The sequence below is a fragment of the Lampetra fluviatilis genome, chromosome 53 (assembly GCF_964198595.1).
Source record: "Lampetra fluviatilis chromosome 53, kcLamFluv1.1, whole genome shotgun sequence".
NCBI classification, from domain to species: domain Eukaryota; kingdom Metazoa; phylum Chordata; class Hyperoartia; order Petromyzontiformes; family Petromyzontidae; genus Lampetra; species Lampetra fluviatilis.
The window spans coordinates 6,558,016-6,579,530 of record NC_136327.1 but is presented as its reverse complement, the minus strand read 5'-3'; the positions used below and the strand labels follow the sequence as shown (position 1 = coordinate 6,579,530).

At 50.8% G+C, this 21,515-nt stretch overlaps 1 protein-coding gene across 1 annotated transcript in view; it reads left to right on the top strand.

The window, feature by feature from the left end:
• Positions 1–21,515, top strand: part of LOC144949338 (potassium/sodium hyperpolarization-activated cyclic nucleotide-gated channel 2-like) — an 86,669-nt gene that overhangs the window by 46,066 nt on the left and 19,088 nt on the right. Inside the window, exons 3-5 of the mRNA XM_078879310.1 lie at positions 8,469–8,630; positions 16,879–17,097; positions 19,867–20,013. Of these exons, the coding sequence (XP_078735436.1) occupies positions 8,469–8,630; positions 16,879–17,097; positions 19,867–20,013 (528 nt within the window). The remainder of the gene's footprint in view (positions 1–8,468; positions 8,631–16,878; positions 17,098–19,866; positions 20,014–21,515) is intronic.

The window sequence follows — 21,515 nt, the reverse complement described above, 5'->3', positions numbered from 1 at the left end:
GTAATCGATTAAAAGAAACAAGTATATATTGGAGAAGCTCAGAATGGATTTCTACAACAACAACAACGAAATCTGCTAATAATAGTTTTTTTTTTGCATTTTCCGTAAGTCTCTGGATAATTAGACGCTCTCAAAACTGTGCGGTGATATTTTTAAAGAAGGAAATGAAAAACAAATATCGGTTTTATAATGGCGAGAATACGGTATCGCTATGGACAGCCACTGCCTTCCAGAAGATGAATGTTGGACACGCCGCTATGCAATGGGGAGAGAGATTCTTCGGCAAGGTGATTGTGGACGGCTGTCGGTACCTCCTGCCCCCTGGCCGGTAATGTATGGCTGTGGAGAAGGGCCTTCCGGAATATGGTTTTGAAAATCTAGATTACAACACATCTTCCAGAAGACAAATTCCCTTGTAAGTCTATGGCTCCTATACAAGGCTATGTGAGTCTATGGCTCCTATGTAAAGATATGTGAGTTTACGGCTCCTATGTAAGTCTACGTGAGTCTCTAGCTCCTATGTAAGTCTATGCGAGTCTATGGCTCCTATGTAAGTCTATGCGAGTCTATGGCTCCTATGTAAGGATATGTGAGTCTATGGCTCCTATACAAGGCTATGTGAGTCTATGGCTCCTATGTAAAGATATGTGAGTTTACGGCTCCTATGTAAGTCTACGTGAGTCTCTAGCTCCTATGTAAGTCTATGCGAGTCTATGGCTCATATGTAAGTCTATGCGAGTCTATGGCTCCTATGTAAGGATATGTGATATTCTTATGTTTTTTCGGTAAAGTCACGTAGGTAAAAAATTTAAATTAATAAAAGTAAAATAAATAATTTATATAATTTTATTTTTTATTTTACTTTTATTAATTTTAATTTTTTACCTACGTGACTTTACCGAAAAAACCTAAGAATATGAATCATTGCAGTCACGAAAGCTTCAAATCTAGAAAGGCTATGTGAGTTTATGGCTCCTATATAAGGCTATGTGAGTCTATGGCTCCTATGTAAGTCTATGTGAGTCTATGGCTCCTATGTAAGTCTATGTGAGTCTATGGCTCCTATGTAAGTCTATGTGAGTCTATGGCTCCTATGTAAGTCTATGTGAGTCTATGGCTCCTATGTAAGTCTATGTGAGTCTATGGCTCCTATGTAAGTCTATGTGAGTCTATGGCTCCTATGTAAGTCTATGTGAGTCTCTAGCTCCTATGTAAGTCTATGTGAGTCTATGGCTCCTATGTAAGTCTATGTGAGTCTATGGCTCCTATGTAAGTCTATGTGAGTCTATGGCTCCTATGTAAGTCTATGTGAGTCTATGGCTCATATGTAAGTCTATGTGAGTCTATGGCTCCTATGTAAGTCTATGTGAGTCTATGGCTCCTATGTAAGTCTATGTGAGTCTCTAGCTCCTATGTAAGTCTATGTGAGTCTATGGCTCCTATGTAAGTCTATGTGAGTCTATGGCTCCTATGTAAGTCTATGTGAGTCTCTAGCTCCTATGTAAGTCTATGTGAGTCTATGGCTCCTATGTAAGTCTATGTGAGTCTATGGCTCCTATGTAAGTCTATGTGAGTCTATGGCTCCTATGTAAGTTTATGTGAATCTATGGCTCCTATGTAAGTCTATGTGAGTCTATGGCTCCTATGTAAGTCTATGTGAGTCTATGGCTCCTATGTAAGTCTATGTGAGTCTATGGCTCCTATGTAAGTCTATGTGAGTCTATGGCTCCTATGTAAGTCTATGCAAGTCTATGGCTCCTATGTAAGTCTATGTGAGTCTATGGCTCCTATGTAAGTCTATGTGAGTCTATGGCTCCTATGTAAGTCTATGCAAGTCTATGGCTCCTATGTAAGTCTATGCAAGTCTATGGCTCATATGTAAGTCTATGTGAGTCTATGGCTCCTATGTAAGTCTATGTGAGTCTATGGCTCCTATGTAAGTCTATGTGAGTCTATGGCTCCTATGTAAGTCTATGTGAGTCTATGGCTCCTATGTAAGTCTATGTGAGTCTATGGCTCCTATGTAAGTCTATGTGAGTCTATGGCTCCTATGTAAGTCTATGTGAGTCTATGGCTCCTATGTAAGTCTATGTGAGTCTATGGCTCCTATGTAAGTCTATGTGAGTCTCTAGCTCCTATGTAAGTCTATGTGAGTCTATGGCTCCTATGTAAGTCTATGTGAGTCTATGGCTCCTATGTAAGTCTATGTGAGTCTATGGCTCCTATGTAAGTCTATGTGAGTCTATGGCTCATATGTAAGTCTATGTGAGTCTATGGCTCCTATGTAAGTCTATGTGAGTCTATGGCTCCTATGTAAGTCTATGTGAGTCTCTAGCTCCTATGTAAGTCTATGTGAGTCTATGGCTCCTATGTAAGTCTATGTGAGTCTATGGCTCCTATGTAAGTCTATGTGAGTCTCTAGCTCCTATGTAAGTCTATGTGAGTCTATGGCTCCTATGTAAGTCTATGTGAGTCTATGGCTCCTATGTAAGTCTATGTGAGTCTATGGCTCCTATGTAAGTTTATGTGAATCTATGGCTCCTATGTAAGTCTATGTGAGTCTATGGCTCCTATGTAAGTCTATGTGAGTCTATGGCTCCTATGTAAGTCTATGTGAGTCTATGGCTCCTATGTAAGTCTATGTGAGTCTATGGCTCCTATGTAAGTCTATGCAAGTCTATGGCTCCTATGTAAGTCTATGTGAGTCTATGGCTCCTATGTAAGTCTATGTGAGTCTATGGCTCCTATGTAAGTCTATGCAAGTCTATGGCTCCTATGTAAGTCTATGCAAGTCTATGGCTCATATGTAAGTCTATGTGAGTCTATGGCTCCTATGTAAGTCTATGTGAGTCTATGGCTCCTATGTAAGTCTATGTGAGTCTATGGCTCCTATGTAAGTCTATGTGAGTCTATGGCTCCGATGTAAGTCTATGTGAGTCTATGGCTCATATGTAAGTCTATGTGAGTCTATGGCTCCTATGTAAGTCTATGTGAGTCTATGGCTCCTATGTAAGTCTATGCAAGTATATGGGTCCTATGAAAGTCTATGTGAGTCTATGGCTCATATGTAAGTCTATGCAAGTCTATGGCTCCTTTGTAAGTCTATGCAAGTCTATGGCTCCTATGTAAGTCTATGTGAGTCTATGGCTCCTATGTAAGTCTATGTGAGTCTATGGCTCCTATGTAAGTCTACGTGAGTCTATGGCTCATATGTAAGTCTATGTGAGTCTATGGCTCATATGTAAGTCTATGTGAGTCTATGGCTCCTATGTAAGTCTATGTGAGTCTATGGCTCCTATGTAAGTCTATGTGAGTCTATGGCTCATATGTAAGTCTATGTGAGTCTATGGCTCCTATGTAAGTCTATGTGAGTCTATGGCTCCTATGTAAGTCTATGTGAGTCTATGGCTCCTATGTAAGTCTATGTGAGTCTATGGCTCATATGTAAGTCTTTGCAAGTCTATGGCTCCTTTGTAAGTCTATGCAAGTCTATGGCTCCTATGTAAGTCTATGTGAGTCTATGGCTCCTATGTAAGTCTATGTGAGTCTATGGCTCCTATGTAAGTCTATGTGAGTCTATGGCTCATATGTAAGTCTTTGCAAGTCTATGGCTCCTTTGTAAGTCTATGCAAGTCTATGGCTCCTATGTAAGTCTATGTGAGTCTATGGCTCCTATGTAAGTCTATGTGAGTCTATGGCTCATATGTAAGTCTATGTGAGTCTATGGCTCCTATGTAAGTCTATGTGAGTCTATGGCTCCTATGTAAGTCTATGTGAGTCTATGGCTCCTATGTAAGTCTATGTGAGTCTATGGCTCATATGTAAGTCTTTGCAAGTCTATGGCTCCTTTGTAAGTCTATGCAAGTCTATGGCTCCTATGTAAGTCTATGTGAGTCTCTGGCTCCTATGTAAGTCTATGTGAGTCTATGGCTCCTATGTAAGTCTATGTGAGTCTCTGGCTCCTATGTAAGGCTACGTGAGTTCATGGCTCATTATGTAAGGATGTGTGAGCCTACGTGAGTCATTGGCTCTGATGTAAGTCTCTGGACACGGAAGGCAAGTAAGTGGCAAACCAATTTACGACGCCGACGACCGAAGTTGACCCTAACCCTGACCCCCGGTGATGACGAGCCGCGCGGGTGTCACTCGAGCGAGCGAGCGGGCGGGCGGGCGAGGTCTAGGCCCCTTCAACGTAGAGATCACCCAAGGTCACCAATCAGCGTCGCTGCAAACGACCTCCGCCCACCTTGGCGGCGAGCGGCGTGGGAGGGGGGTGTTTGTTTTAGTATGTCCACCCTGGTGTGCGTGTGTGTGTCCTGTCCACTCTAATGTGAGTGTTTGTGTTATCCACCCGAATGTGAGTGTGTGTGCTGTCCACCCTGGTGTGAGTGTGTGTGTGCTGTCCACCCTGGTGTGAGTGTGTGTGTTATCCACCCGAGTGTGAGTGTGTGTGCTTTGTCCACCCTGGTGTGTGTGTGTGTGCTGTCCACCCTGGTGTAAGTGTGTGTGTGCTATCCACCCTAATGTGAGTGTGTGTGTTGTCCACCCTGGTGTGTGTGTGTGCTATCCACCTTAGTGTGAGTGTGTGTGTTGTCTACCCTGGTGTGTGTGTATTTGCTGTCCACCCTGGTGTGAGTGTGTGTTGTCCACCCTGGTGTGAGTGTGTGTGTTGTCCACCCTAATGTGTGTGTGTGTGTTGTCCACCCTGGTGTGAGTGTGTGTGCTATCCACCTTAGTGTGAGTGTTTGTGTTATCCACCCGAATGTGAGTGTGTGTGTTGTCTACCCTGGTGTGAGTGTGTGTGCTATCCACCTTAGTGTGAGTGTTTGTGTTATCCACCCGAGTGTGAGTGTGTGTGCTTTGTCCACCCTGGCATGTGTGCGTGTGCTGTCCACCCTGGTGTGTGTGTTGTCCACCCTGGTGTGAGTGTGTGTGTTATCCACCCGAGTGTGAGTGTGTGTGCTTTGTCCACCCTGGTGTGTGTGTGTGCTGTCCACCCTGGTGTGAGTGTGTGTGTGCTATCCACCCTAATGTGAGTGTGTGTGTTGTCTACCCTGGTGTGAGTGTTTGTGTTATCCACCCGAGTGTGAGTGTGTGTGCTTTGTCCACCCTGGTGAGTGTGTGTGCTTTGTCCACCCTGGTGTGAGTGCGTGTGTGTGTGTGTAGCCCACACGCACTCGCACGCTCCCTCGTAAATCGATGTAACTAACAGTGTCTCTACGTGTCTGTGAGTGCGCGTGTGTGTGTGCGTGTTGGCCGGTCTCTGTGTGTGTGGGGGGGGGGGGTGCCCTGTGTGTGGGTCATACGGTGGCCTATTGTCTTGGGGATAGGTGCTCGCTAACAGCACTTGCTTTAGAAGTCTATTGAAGGCTATACGGGGGGGCGGGGGGGGCTGGTGTTGTTTTACTTTGTATTGTCTTTGGGACTGTGGAGGCGGCTTGTGAAGGACGCTGCTACTGGGCAGTTGGAGGCAGTCGCCCTCCGACAACAACGGAGGATAGAGGAGCAACGCTCACAACAACGAGCAGGGTGCCAGGTGGCTAAAACAGAGCTAGTTGGCATAGTAGGGGGCACAGGTGGTGTATCGGCCAGTCATTTCAGTCAGTCAACCCATTACCTCCTTCCAGCGGGCGTTCGACACTTCACGTGGCCTGGCACAAGCGTCGTGGTGACGTCATCGCCACTTAGTGGTGAATGGCGGTTGTTGTTGTTGTGTGTGTTGGTGTATGTGGTGTTGGCCACCCATCGCCTCGTGTGCTGTGCCGGCCTTCATAGGTTCCGTCGTTCGCTTCTCAGACCGCTCGTCCTGGTGAGGGTCGCGGTGGAAGCGCATTGAGTAGGGGCGGTCCACACCTCCCTGGCGACAGACAGACTCTAGATTTACATTACTATGCACTATATACTACACTGCTATACACTACTATACACTACACTATACACTAAACTGTTATACACTACTATACACTACACTATATACTACTACACTATACACCACACTGCTATACACTACTATACACTACTACACTATACACTAAACTGCTATACACTACTATACACTACACTATACACTACACTGCTATACACTACACTGCTATACACTATACACTACTACACTATACACTACACTGCTATACACTACTATACACTACACTATACACTACTACACTATACACTACACTGCTATACACTACTATACACTACTAGACTATACACCACACTGCTATACACTGCTATACACTACACTGCTATACACTATACACTACTACACTATACACTACACTGCTATACACTACTATACACTACACTATACACTACTACACTATACACTACACTGCTATACACTACTATACACTACTAGACTATACACCACACTGCTATACACTACTATACACAACTACACTGTACACTACTACACTATACACTACTACACTATACACTACTACACTATATACTACACTGCTATACACTACTATACACTACACTATACACTAAACTGTTATACACTACTATACACTACACTATATACTACTACACTATACACCACACTGCTATACACTACTATACACTACTACACTATACACTAAACTGCTATACACTACTATACACTACACTATACACTACACTGCTATACACTACACTGCTATACACTATACACTACTACACTATACACTACACTGCTATACACTACTATACACTACACTATACACTACTACACTATACACTACACTGCTATACACTACTATACACTACTAGACTATACACCACACTGCTATACACTACTATACACAACTACACTGTACACTACTACACTATACACTACTACACTATATACTACTACACTATATACTACACTGCTATACACTACTATACACGGACTCTAGCTCTTCCTGGAGAATTCCCGGGTGTTCCCGGGGCAGCAGAGCGATGTAGTGGGACGTGCTGCCCGGTAGAGTCCCAGCAGGTAGTCTACCGGGGTGGGGGCATCCTCACCGGGTGCCCGAACCACCTCGACTGGCTCCACTCAATCCGCAGGAGCAGCGGCTCGACTCTGCGGCTCTCCCTGATTACCGAGCTCCTTATCCGATCACGGAGAGTGAGCCCGGAAAACCCTGCAGATAAACCGCATCTCGGCCCCTTGTACCCGCGATCTCACCCTTTCGGTCATTGCCCAAAGCCCATGGCCATAGGTGAGGGTGGGAACGTAGATCGACCGGTAAACTGAGAGCTTTGTTCGAGAACTCAGCTCCCGCTTCACACGGTGTGCTACTCGCGCAAACAGCACCGGTGTCAACTGCCTGTTGAGGCTATACGCTGGATCTTTGTCGTTGTGTGGGTCTTTGTAGTTAGCGCTACGCTGCACTACGAACCCGGCGACCAGAGTTCGATTGCCGCTCACGGCCAACACCAGTGACGATTATCTGAACCGGTCCTGGGCCTCCCCTAAGTCGACTCAGCTTCAAATGAGTACCTGGTGCGGTGTGTAAACATCGCCACTGGGGAGACAAACGCGGCCGGGCGTGGTGCTGGCCACCCACCGCCTCGTGTGCCGTTTCGGCCTTGCATAGGTGCTATTCGCGAACAGCACTTGCCCCTACAGTCTGATAAGGGTACACGGAGGGGGGGGGGAATTTTTGTCTTTGTGTGTGTCTGTCTCTGTGCTCTTCTGGCCTTGCATATGTAAAGACGACTTGACACACTTCTCTCGAGATAGAACTTTATTGAAGACACGTTCACTTGACACAGGCAGAGACCCCCCACTGCGACAGCCCCGAGTCTCCCGCGCATCTCCCTTTTATATACCGACACGAGGCCACGCCCCCGTTCCCGAACCTTCTTGCTGATTCTGGACGCTCGCTCCACCGGCAGACTCCACCATCCTCTTCCCTCACCTGACCTCGCTCCCTTCTTGATCATTCCCGTGGCCACCGGTCTCTACGCACTCACAACTGACACCCCTGTCATTACCTCCCGTGGCCACTAGTGCATTCACACTGTAGGCTGACTCCCCTGACATTACCTCCCGTGGCCACTAGTGCATTCACACTGTATGCTGACTCCCTTGTCATTACCTCCCGTGGCCACTAGTGCATTCACAATGTAGGCTGACTCCCTTGTCATTACCTCCCGTGGCCACTAGTGCATTCACACTGTAGGCTGACTCCCCTGACATTACCTCCCGTGGCCACTAGTGCATTCACACTGTATGCTGACTCCCCTGTCATTACCTCCCGTGGCCACTAGTGCATTCACAATGTAGGCTGACTCCCTTGTCATTACCTCCTGTGGCCACTAGTCCATTCACACTGTATGCTGACTCCCCTGTCATTACCTCCCGTGGCCACTAGTTCACTCACACCGCATGCAGACGCCACTGTCATTACACATAGGTAGCAGCACTTGCCCCAACAGTCTGTTGAGGCTATACGGGGGTATCTTTGTCTTCGTGTCGCCCTTGCCCGTCGCGACAGATCTTCCACATGACGTACGACCTGGCGAGCGCCGTGATGCGCATCATCAACCTCATCGCCATGATGCTGCTGCTGTGCCACTGGGACGGCTGCCTGCAGTTCCTCGTGCCCATGCTGCAGGACTTCCCAGACGACTGCTGGGTCACCACCTCCCGCATGGTGGTACGGCCTGAGGAAAACAACAACAACAACAACAACACAATGGGCCAGCCAATCACACACACGCACACACCACTCGCATATAATGGGCAGCACACACACCACTGTCATACAATGACTAGCACACACACACACACACCACTGTCACACAATGGGCAGCACACACACACACCACTGACACACAATGGGCAGCACACACACACCACTGGGCACACAATGGGCAGCACACACACACCACTGGGCACATCAATGGCCAGCACACACACACACCACCGGGCACACAATGGGCAGCACACACACACCACTGGCACACAATGGCCAGCACACACACACCACTGGCACACAATGGGCAGCACACACACACCACTGGCACACAATGGCCAGCACACACACACCACTGGGCACACAATGGGCAGCACACACACACCACTGGGCACACAATGGGCAGCACACACACACCACTGACACACAATGGGCAGCACGCACACACCACTGGCACACAATGACCAGCACACACACACACCACTTGCACGCAATGGGCAACACACACACACACCACTGGCACATAATGGCCAGCACACACACACCACTGACACACAATGGGCAGCACACACACACCACTGGCACATAATGGCCAGCACACACACACCACTGACACACAATGGGCAGCACACACACACCACTGGGCACAATGGGCAGCACACACACATCACTGACACACAATGGGCAGCACACACACACCACTGTCAAATAGTGGCCAGCACACACACACCACTGACACACAATGACCAACACACACACACACACACCACTGACACACAATTACCAGCACACACACACACCACTGTCACACAATGGGCAACACACACACACACATAACGCTGGGCACATCATGGCCAGCAGCAGAGTGCATTCTGTATGGCTGGGGCAGGCCTGAGTGGGGGCCTCGGTTCCTTATCTCAGTTTATATTTCATATTTGTAGAGCGCCGTTCCTCAAGCCACTTGAAGTAAGTGAAGAACATTTTTTATTGCGCACTCTTATGAGTCCGGTTCATCACGAATGCTCATCGATCACACATTGAAGTAGGCTCTCTGATAACAGCGGTGTGGAGTCTGTTGCAGAACTGGCTCCGACTCAGGGCTCAGGGGGTGGATCCCGCACGTGAGCTTGGTAGCGTTGCTCCAGCGTCTTTGGGCCAGAGACGCCCGAAAGTGCGCCGGCCGTATCACTGCGCGCGGGGTTTACGCGCGGGTGCAGCGGCGTAGTCGGAGTCGGCTTGGGTCTGTAATGTGAGGATATATCCGGCTCACTGACGTATCACAACTCGTCATGATGATTGGCTCTGCCGGTCCTGGTCCATAGCCAATGGGGGGACGCCTAGGGGTGTGGCCCTGACGTAATGGAAAGGTGACAGCTGTAAGTAGAGGATTGGTTCTGCTGACTTTGGCCACAGCCAATGGGGAGATGAGTCAGGGGCGTGGTCCCGGGAGCCTACGAGGGCGTCTGGAATATTCCATAGAGACTAACCGGGATTGGTGGAAATGTACCACGTGACCAGGGTATTAAATAGGGGTGGAGACGAACAACACGTGGTCAGAACTGGAACGAATGGAGGAGGAGGCCACGCGAGAGCGGGGCTCCAAGTTGCCACGTGGCAGTGCGTGTCTCTGTCTGTCCCTCTCACGCTGCCAGTCAGCAGCGTGAAGGAGAGCTGTAATGAGAAGTGAATAAAAGACCGGATTCCAGAAGTCGCCTTAACGACCTTTATTACAGGTCTATTGAAGCTGCTTAACAGTTTAAAAGCAGCAAAGTATGAAAAAACTGATTGAGATGGCGGCAAGGACAAGGGAGTGCAAGGGCCAACGAATTAGGGGCCACAGCAGAGGGTACACGGCGGCCTTCTTCATTGCACGGCCACCAAGGGGGGCACTGGTGGCCCTCCGGTGGCTTTCAGTGCGGCCCCTGACGCACCCCCCCATCATCATCATCGTCGTCGTCGTGCTGCTGTCAAACCCAGCAGTGGTTTCAAATGCGTGTGGCGGCCCTCGGCACTGATGATGTCTCATCAGCAAAAGTGCCAACCCCCCCCCCCCGTCTCTGGAAATGAGTGACGAACAGTGGCACTGGCACGCAGGGTCACGAAAGGGGCTATCGGGGAGTGGGGAATGGGACGGAGTGCAGGGGCGTGACTCTCTCGGCTGAACCCACCACCGACGTCACGTGTGGATGGCTCGGAGAGATGGCCCCGATGTCTGTACGTCTGTTGAACTTCTTTCGCACCGTACGTAGCCAACCGTTGCTCATCGAGATGACTAGGCTAGGGAGACAACACGTTCAATAACTCACTGGTCAACAAAAAAAAACATTTTTTTTCTGGCCTGGACTTTTGCAGCTGTTTTAGACTAATTTCAGGGTGCTGATTCCAAATCTGATCTCAGATTTGCTCTATCACATCTCATTTTTATGCTATCGGAATACCCCATTTTCATTGATTTTACCCGAAATTAACTCTGTCACTTATGATTGCAAGTTGTTGCGAGTCAGTGACTGCTTTAGTGTTAAAATATGGTGCTGTATTTTTAGGAAAGTGTGTTTATAATATCATTTTATGTAGATATCCACATTTATTTAATATTTTTCTTCTGCAGTTTTTATTGAAAATGCAATATTTGATATCTCAAAAACCTGATGTGATAGACAAAAACTGATGCCAGATTTGGAATCAGCACCCCAAAAACCGTTGGAATACCTTATGCCAGAAAAAGTGTGTTGACCAGTTTAATAATAGGGTTTTCCCCTTTTTTCTGGCAACAAAACTGAAACCTTTTTAAAAGGATTCATGTCTGCATTAACCACAATACTTGCAGTCAAAATGCAAACAAAAAACACACTGATAATATATGCATTGTCCTTGAAACTGATTGGTCCACACCAAGGGAGGGCTTTCTTTTGAGCCTCGACCCAATTCGTGCTCGACCAGAGGACGCCAAAAGACGTACAGCTCAAAGACAATGCACTATCAAAGTAATGAGGGCTCGGGGTGAGCATTTTCATCATTAAACCTCCTTTGCCAGTACCAAAATATAATAATAGGGGGTACAACACGTTCGTTAACGTTAACCGCGTGTGGCCTGAAAGATACATTTTTATGACGTTTCAGGCGATGGTCCTTCTGGTGTATTGTCTGATATGTCGCCTGTTATATAATCTTTCTATGAAGGCTACACAATCAAATAATGTGATTGATGTACGTTTGGACGTCGAACTTCTTTCGCACCGTACGTAGCCAACCGCGCTAATCGGAGGTGCGCGGGGAAGGACAAACAAACTAAACACACAACAACAACAACAAGCAGTTCTAAAGAAAGTTAGTTTTTGTTTTCAATCTGCCGCAGTGGTGCACAGAATAACGAAACAACTCAATGGATTTGGAGCCTCATCTACTCTCCGAACGGCAAATAACAACACGCGTGAAGTCGCAGTGAAGGACACGTGACAGTGACAGACACGTGACGGACACGTGGCAAACACGTGACAGTGACGTGACAGTGATAGACACGTGACAGTGACACGTGGCACAGACACGTGACAGGGACACGTGACAGATTCCGTCCGATCTCAATGACAATCAGGGCGCTATTGTTACAGGTGAGAATCGCGGCGCATGTGGATGAATTGGAAGGCGATTTCGGTTCAATAATCACAGTCACTTTGTCATTCTGTTTCTTATGTGTGGGCACGCAGTGAGGTTACCTCCACTCAAAGTCACACAAATCGCTCCACGTCCCAGTTACTCCCGCGACTTTTGTCAAAATGTAACTTGCGCAACTCTTGGCTGGGTTGTTGTTGTTGGCGTTTGTTCTGAATTACTTATTTCTCTTCCGAGTTTCAATTAAAACAAAAGTTCAGGAGGGGTTGGGGTGGTGCCGGAGGGGACGAGGGGAGGGGCGGGTGGAGGGCGGGAGGGTGAACCACCAGCCGGACCTAAAAACTCGACTACAAACTAAAACTCGACTATAAACGAATTTTATTATTATTCCTTTGTCAAGGCGCCCTTCCTCCTCTAACCCAGATTAAATATACGCTGCCAAGCTTAGTGGTGTTCATTCAGACGCTGTCTTTCCGACAGACCTGTTCTTTACCTGAGGACGGCTGCTTGCGTTGTGGCCGAAACGTCGTGAGAATTGTATTTTATTATGTTTTATTTGTATTATTTTATGATTTCCCTTCTACGTGACTTTACAGAAAGAACCAAGAAGATAATTTTATTATGTTACCACTTGTATAGCCCACTCAGCTATATAGAACTTTTTTTTCGAAGCCACGTGGCTTCAAATGCGAGCTACAACGAAGTGGCTTATCACGTGGACATTTATAGCAGCCAAATTACTCTAAAACGTACGGTGATTCTAAACGTGGAGGGAAATCCCGGAGGACCCGGAGATAAATCCACGCAACCACGGGGAGAAAGAGGGAGGGAGAGAGATAGAGACACGAAAACTCAAAATATACAGGCGGCAGTGCCATGGTGGAACCCACGATCCTCCCGTGTGCCAGGTGAGGCAGTGGACGTCTCGCCTCCCTGGCGCCCCCTGCATTGCCTCCACCGGGTCAAATCGCCCATCGTCCACCACCTGCCCAGAGGTCGCGATTGTAACCAAAACCACGTCACAAAAAAACCTCATCCCCCCCCCCCAGCCTTCCACCCCAACGGTGAAGCCAAGATCCTGACATAACTTGTCCTTGGCAAATACGGACGCCCGATTATGAACAGCTCCTACCCCCCCCCGCGCCACCACCCCGACTGAAAAGAACAAACGACGCCTCTCGCACGGGGCGAGGAGAGGCGTTGGTGAAGTTCATTGAAATGCGAGAGGGCGAGCGTTGTTAATCTCCCCGTCGAGGGCTCGGGCGGGCGAGAGAGATTCCGAGCGCTCCACAGTCGACAACGCCGCGCACCCGCCTCGCAGGAATTCCACCCCCACCCCCCCCGCAGCCCCCCACCCCTATCCCCAGCTCCCCCACACACCGCAGCCCCCCTTACTACCACCCCCAGCCTCCCCTCCCCCCAGCTCCCTCCTCTCCCCAGCCCGCCTCCCCCCAGCCCCCCCTTCCTGCCAGCCTCCCCTCCCCCCACACCCTCCTCTCCCCAGGCCCCCTCCCCCGACTCACCCCCAGCCCTCTTCCCCCCCAGCCCTTCATCCACCCAGCCCCCTCCTCTCCCCAGCCCCCCCTCCCCCGAACCGCCCTCCCCCCTCCCCCCAGTTCTTCCTCCACCCAGCCCCCCCCCTTCCCCCCGCTCCCCCTCCCCCCAGTTCTTCATCCACCCAGCCCCCCCCCCTCACCCCAACCCCCCTCCTCCCAACCTCCCTCCCCCCTACCCCCAGCTCTACCTCCACCCAGCCCCCTCCTCTCCCCAGCCCCCCCTCACCCCAACCGCCCTCCCCCCTCCCCCCAGTTCTTCCTCCACCCAGCCCCCCCTTCCCCCGCTCCCCCTCCCCCCAACCCAACTCCCCCCTCCCCCCAGCTCTACTTCCACCCAGCCCCCCCCCCTTCCCCCCGCTCCCCCTCTCACCCCCCGCCGAGTATAACGGGCTGTGATTGTGTCCACGCGTGGTTTGACCGTGGGGAAGAGGGGGGCGATCTAAACTAAACTAAATAAAAACACTTCACTATTGTTCTTCATCTTACAAGGTGTAACCCCCCCCCCCCGGAGCGACCTGCGCTGTCACAAAATGATAGCGAAACGAGGTTTCGTGGTTTATCATCATCGCGTGGAATGAATCATAAAACTCGTCCGTGTTGAGTCTCGATGTGAAGGTGCGGGGAGGAGGAGGGAGGGGGGGTGGGGGAAACCGGAGGATGACGCGGAGGATAATCCACGCGAACCAACGGGGACGTGGAACAAGTTCGAGCGTTTTGGAAGGGAGGCTTCGGATCATTCTCGAGCTGGGGGAACGTTGGAGGAGGAGGAGGGGGGGGGAAGAGGTTGTCTAGACAATTTTATTTCAAATTTTTATTTTATTTTTATTTTCTATCTACGTGACTTTACCGAAAGAACCAAAATATGTTTTTGAAAAAATTTGTCCAGACAAAGTTTCGACATTCGGTGTCTCATCAGCAGTCAGGTTCGCTTGTCAACCAATGCCAGCGAGCCCCGAGACAGCCACACCACGGTACGAGGAGATGACACACAGCGAAGAGAAGATGACACACTCCGAAGAGGAGATACACACAGGGAAGAGGAGACACACACAGCGAAGAGGAGATGACACACAGCGAAGAGGAGACACACACAGCGAAGTAGACGAACGTGGGTAGATGGGGAACCTATTTGCTGCACTGCACCGCCCCGTGCCACCCTGGGTGGGATTCTGGCGCGCAGCGTGACGCCGGAGTGATCCCGGAGTGATCCGCTAACCCGAGGCGCGCGGCGCCGGATTCCAGGCGTGCAGAGACACGCCCGGAGTTGACGCTTCTCACACACACTCACCCCTATTCACACTCACCCCAACTCACACTCACCCCTACTCACACTCACCCCTACTCACACTCACCACAAATCACACACACTCACCCCTATTCACACTCACCCACACTCACACATACTCACCCCTATTCACACACACTCACACACGCTCACCCACACTCACCCCTACTCACACTCACCTACACTCACCCATACTCACCCACACTCACCCCTACTCACACTCACCCCAACTCACACTCACCCACACACACTTACACCCACACACCCACACTCACCCACCCACACTCACCCACACTCACCCACACACACTCACCCACCCACACTCACCCACCCACACACACTTACCCACACTCACCCACCCACACACACTCACCCACACTCACCCACACTCACCCACCCACACTCACCCACACTCACCCCCACACACACACACACACACCCACACTCACCCACCCACACTCACCCACCCACCCACACTCACCCACACTCACCCACCCACACTCACCCACCCACACTCACCCACCCACACCCACCCACACTCACCCACCCACCCACACCCACCCACACTCACCCACCCACACTCACCCACCCACACTCACTCACCCACACTCACCCACCCACACTCACCCACCCACACTCACCCACCCACCCACACTCACCCACCAACACTCACTCACCCACACTCACCCACCCACACTCACCCACCCACACTTACCCACCCACACTCACTCACCCACACTCACCCACCCACACTCACCCACCGACACTCACCCACCCACACTCACCCACCCACCCACACACACACACACTCACCCACCCACCCTCACCCACCCACCCACACTCACCCACACTCACCCACCCACACTCACTCACCCACCCACACTCACCCATCCACACACCCACCCACACTCACCCATCCACACTCACCCACCCACACTCACCCACCCACACACACCCACCCAGACTCACCCACACACCCACACTCACCCACACACCCACCCACACACACCCACCCACACCCACCCACCCACCCACACTCACCCACACACCCACACTCACTCACCCACCCACCCACACTCATCCCTCCACACACACCCACCCACACTCACCCACCCACACTCACCCACCCACACTCACACCCACACTCACCCACCCACACTCACCCACCCACACTCACCCACACACACTCACCCACCCACACTCACTCACCCACACTCACCCACCCACACTCACCCACCCACACTCACCCACCCACCCACACTCACACACCCACACTCACCCACACACACTCACCCACACACACACACTCACCCACACAAACACACCCACACACCCACACACACTCACCCACACACACACACCCACACACCCACACACACTCACCCACACACACACACCCGCACACCCACACACACTCACCCACACACACACACCCACACACCCACACACACTCACCCACACACACACACCCACACACCCACACACACTCACCCACACACACACACCCACATCGCCGCTGTTCACCACACGCACGGCGAGATTGCCGGAGGGGGGGGGATGGAAGCGATATCTGGATTTGCGTTACTTAGCGATGTCGCGGTTTGCTCGCCACCGCACCGCTCCCCCTCGTGTGCAACAGTGCCGGCCTTTACGAGTCGCTGCTATTCCTCGTTCACTAACAGCACTTGTCCCCACACCCCCCCGCCCCCACCCCCGTGAAGGCTACACGGGCGACCTTTGTCATTGTGTGCTGCTGCAGAATGTGTCGTGGGAGATGCAGTACTCGTACGCCCTCTTCATGGCCATGAGCCACATGCTGTGCATCGGCTACGGGCAGCAGGCGCCCTCCAGCATGTCCGACGTGTGGCTCACCATGCTCAGCATGATCGTGGGCGCCACGTGCTACGCCATGTTCATCGGGCACGCCACGGCGCTCATCCAGTCGCTCGACTCGTCGCGCCGCCAGTACCAGGAGAAGGTGCGTGGGGGGCATTGAGGATCCCCCCCTCCCCCTCCCCCCCTCCTCCATCTCCCCTCGGGGGGGCGGGGGGGGATTGTGACGTTGCTGGGGTATCTAAAATTCAGCCGCGTGAAGCTTTTCGAAGGGTTCCCCCCTTGGAGGAATGCCTCTGAGATTTGTTGTCTAATATCGCAATGGAAATACAGGGACTCCTCTACTCACGAACTGTCAGAGATACGAACAAGCCTGGTCCGTATGTCCAGTTGCCTGTTCGGACCGAGAGTCGTAAGTTCAACCACCGCGCAATAGACGGCGGTGGTGGCGTCTACATCTACAGAACGTGAAGTACCAGCGATATATACGTCTGCAGGAGATTACACAACTTATAAAGCCATTCCCCGTGTTGAGTGTACACGCCGTACAACGCGTTTCGAATCGACGGGAGTAAAGATGGAACTTACGAACAAATCGAGTTACGAGCAGTACCTCTGGAACCTAACTCGTTCGTAAGAAGAGGAGACCCTGTAACCGTTTAAGTCCGTTTGTTTTTGTTATTCCCACAGTCTTCTTTATTTTTCAACCGATTATGTAAAAACTTGCAACTTCGTGCCGTTGTTTAATTAATGTTTATTTCGTATTCGGAGGTCGCCGCCCGCCCGCCCGCCGCACCCCTCGCAATGAGAGGCCCTAAGCTGTGGCTCACTCAGCCTCGGCCTACATCCGTCCCTGGGCGATTCTAATCGTCGACACCGTCATCATCACTATCATCCTCATCAGCAGCGATGACCCGTCACCTCTCACCCTTTGACGCGGGTGACCGCTTCACCCCACATTGACCAGTCGACCCCATGTGCATCACTAACACGTTGACCCATTGACCCCCCTGTGCATCGCTGACGCGTTCAACAATTGACCCCTGTGCATCACTGACACGTTGACCCCCCCCCCATTGACCCGTTGAGACATTGACCGCCCTGTGCATTGCTGACCCATTTACCCCCATGTGCATCATTGACACGTTGACCACCCCCCCATTTGACCCGTTGACCCCGATGTGCATCACTGACACGTTGACCCCCCCCATTGACCAGATGACCCCCCTGTGCATCGCTGACCCATTGACCCCCACGTGTATCACCGACACGTTGACCGTCCCTCCCCCCCATTGACCCCCTGTGCATCGATGACACTTTGACCCGTCGACCTGATGACCCCCCCTCCCTCTGCCTAACTGACACATTGACCTCCCACTGACCAGATTGACACCACGTGGGCTCACAGCGATGACGTCACATTTGCTTGAGACTGACGACGCAGGGAGGACTTCCTCGCATTTCCATGCCAATTGCCCCGTGCTGGAGCTCCTGATTGGTTGCAGTCGCCCGCGGAACCTTCACCGTACTCGGAATTTACACTATGAGACCTCCTTTACCAGTGGCAAAATATAATAGTAGGGTTTTACCCTTTAAACTGGTACAAAACTGACACCTTTATACAAGGCATCATGTTTGGAATAACCACAACACAAGCAGTCAAAATACAAACAAAAAGAAACAACTCTGATGATGATAATGATGTTGTACCAGTTTAAAGGGTAGAAACCTACTACTATATTTTGCCACTGGTAAAGGAGGTCTCATAGTGTAAATGCTTACCCCGAGCTCTCAATACTCTGATAGTGCGCTGTTTTTGAGTTGTACGACTTTTGGTGTCATCTGGTCCAACACCAATGGAGACTAGGCTCTAAGAAAAGCTGTCTCGGGTGTGGACCAATCAACTTCAAGGACAGTGCATATCATTACCATTATCAGAGTTGTTTCTTTTTGTTTGCATTTTGACTACTTGTGTTGTGGTTATTGCAAACATGATGCCTTGTATAAAGGTGTCAGTTTTGTACCAGTTTAAAGGGTAAAAACCTACTATTATTGTACTCGGAATTGTAAACGCCGCGGGGTTTACCTTCCCAACACACCCACAACAACAACAACAACCCCGGCGTGCTGAAGCGGCCGGCGAATTTGGCCACGTTTTGTTTGTGGCGACGAGGCCTCGTCGATCGGCTGTGTCGGGGGCGGCGATGGCTTTAGTGGCACCTCCCTCCCTCCCCAAAATAAACCCTTTAGCATGGACCCCCATTGACCGGTCGACCCCCCTTTGAGCCGCTGACCCGCCGTTGACCCGTTGACCTATTGACCCCCCCCTCCACGTGCAGTACAAGAAAGTGGAGCAGTGCATGCCGTACCGACCCGCCGCTGATCCCTTGACCTGTTGACCTATTGACCCACCGTGTGCAGTACAAGCAAGTGGAGCAGTGCATGCCGTTCCAATCCGTCGCTGACCTGTTAACCTATTGACCCCCCACCCCCCCGGTTTGCAGTACAAGCAAGTGGAGCAGTGCATGCCGTACCGACCCGCCGCTGACCCTTTGACCCGTTGACCTATTGACCCCCCGCGTGCAGTACAAGCAAGTGGAGCAGTGCATGCCGTAACGACCCGCCGCTGACCCCTTGACCCGTTGACCTATTGACCCCCCGCGTGCAGTACAAACAAGTGGAGCAGTGCATGCCGTACCGACCCGCCGCTGACCTATTGACCCGTTGAGCTATTGACCCCCCATGTGCAGTACAAGCAAGTGGAGCAGTGCATATCATTCCAATCCGTCGTTGACCCGTTGACCTATTGACCCCCCCTCCGCGTGCAGTACAAGCAAGTGGAGCAGTGCATGCCGTACCGAAACCGCCGCTGACCCTTTGACCCGTTGACCTATTGACCCCCCTCCGCGTGCAGTACAAGCAAGTGGAGCAGTACATGTCGTTCCACAAGCTGCCGGCGGAGCTGCGCCAGCGCATCCACGAGTACTACGAGCACCGCTACCAGGGCAAGATGTTCGACGAGGACAACATCTTGGAGGAGCTCAACGAGCCGCTCAGACACGTGAGCGCGAGACGCGTCGCCGTCATCGCCACCGCCACCTCTATCATCATCGCCACCGCCATCTGTATAACCATCGACATCACCATCTCTATCACCATCGCCACCGCCATCTCTATAACCATCGTCATCACCATCTGTATAACCATCATCATCACCATCTGTATAACCATCCTCATCACGATCTGTATAACCATCGTCATCACCATCTCTATAAACATCGCCATCACCATCTCTATCACCATCGTCATCACCATCTCTATAAACATCGCCATCACCATCTCTATCACCATCGTCATCACCATCTCTATAAACATCGTCATCACCATCTCTATAAACATCGTCATCGCCATCTCTATCATCATCGTCATCACGATCTGTATAACCATCGTCACTGCCATCTCTATCACCATCGTCATTGCCATCTCTATCATCATCGTCATCACGATCTGTATAACCATCGTCATCACGATCTGTATAACCATCGTCATCACCATCTCTATCACCATCGTCACCGCCATCTCTATCACCATCGCCACCACCATCTCTATCACCATCATCATCACCATCTCTATCACCATCATCATCACCATCTCTATCACCATCGTCATCGCCATCTCTATCACCATCGTCATCGCCATCTCTATCATCATCGTCATCGCCATCTCTATCACCATCGTCATCGCCATCTCTATCACCATCGCCACCACCATCTCTATCACCATCGCCACCACCATCTCTATCACCATCGTCATCGCCATCTTTATCACCATCGTCATCACCATCTCTATCACCATCGTCATCACCATCTCTATCACAATCGTCATCACCATCTCTATCACCATCGTCATCACCATCTCTATCACCATCGTCATCGCCATCTCTATCACCATCGTCATCACCATCTCTATCACCATCGTCATCACCATCTCTATCACCATCGTCATCACCATCTCTATCACCATCGTCATCGCCATCTCTATCACAATCGTCATCACCATCGCCACCACCATCTCTATCACCATCGCCACCACCATCTCTATCACCATCGCCACCACCATCTCTATCACATTCGTCATCACCATCGTCATCACTATCTCTATCACCATCGTCACCGCCATCTCTATCACCATCGCCACCACCATCTCTATCACCATCGCCACCACCATCTCTATCACAATCGTCATCACCATCGCCACCACCATCTCTATCACCATCGCCACCACCATCTCTATCACAATCGTCATCACCATCGCCACCACCATCTCTATCACCATCGTCATCACCATCTCTATCACCATCGCCACCACCATCTCTATCACAATCGTCATCACCATCGCCACCACCATCTCTATCACCATCACCACCACTATCTCTATCACCATCGTCATCACCATCTCTATCACCATCGCCATCACCATCTCTATCACCATCGTCATCACCATCTCTATCACCATCGTCATCACCATCTCTATCATCATCGTCATCACCATCTCTATCACCAT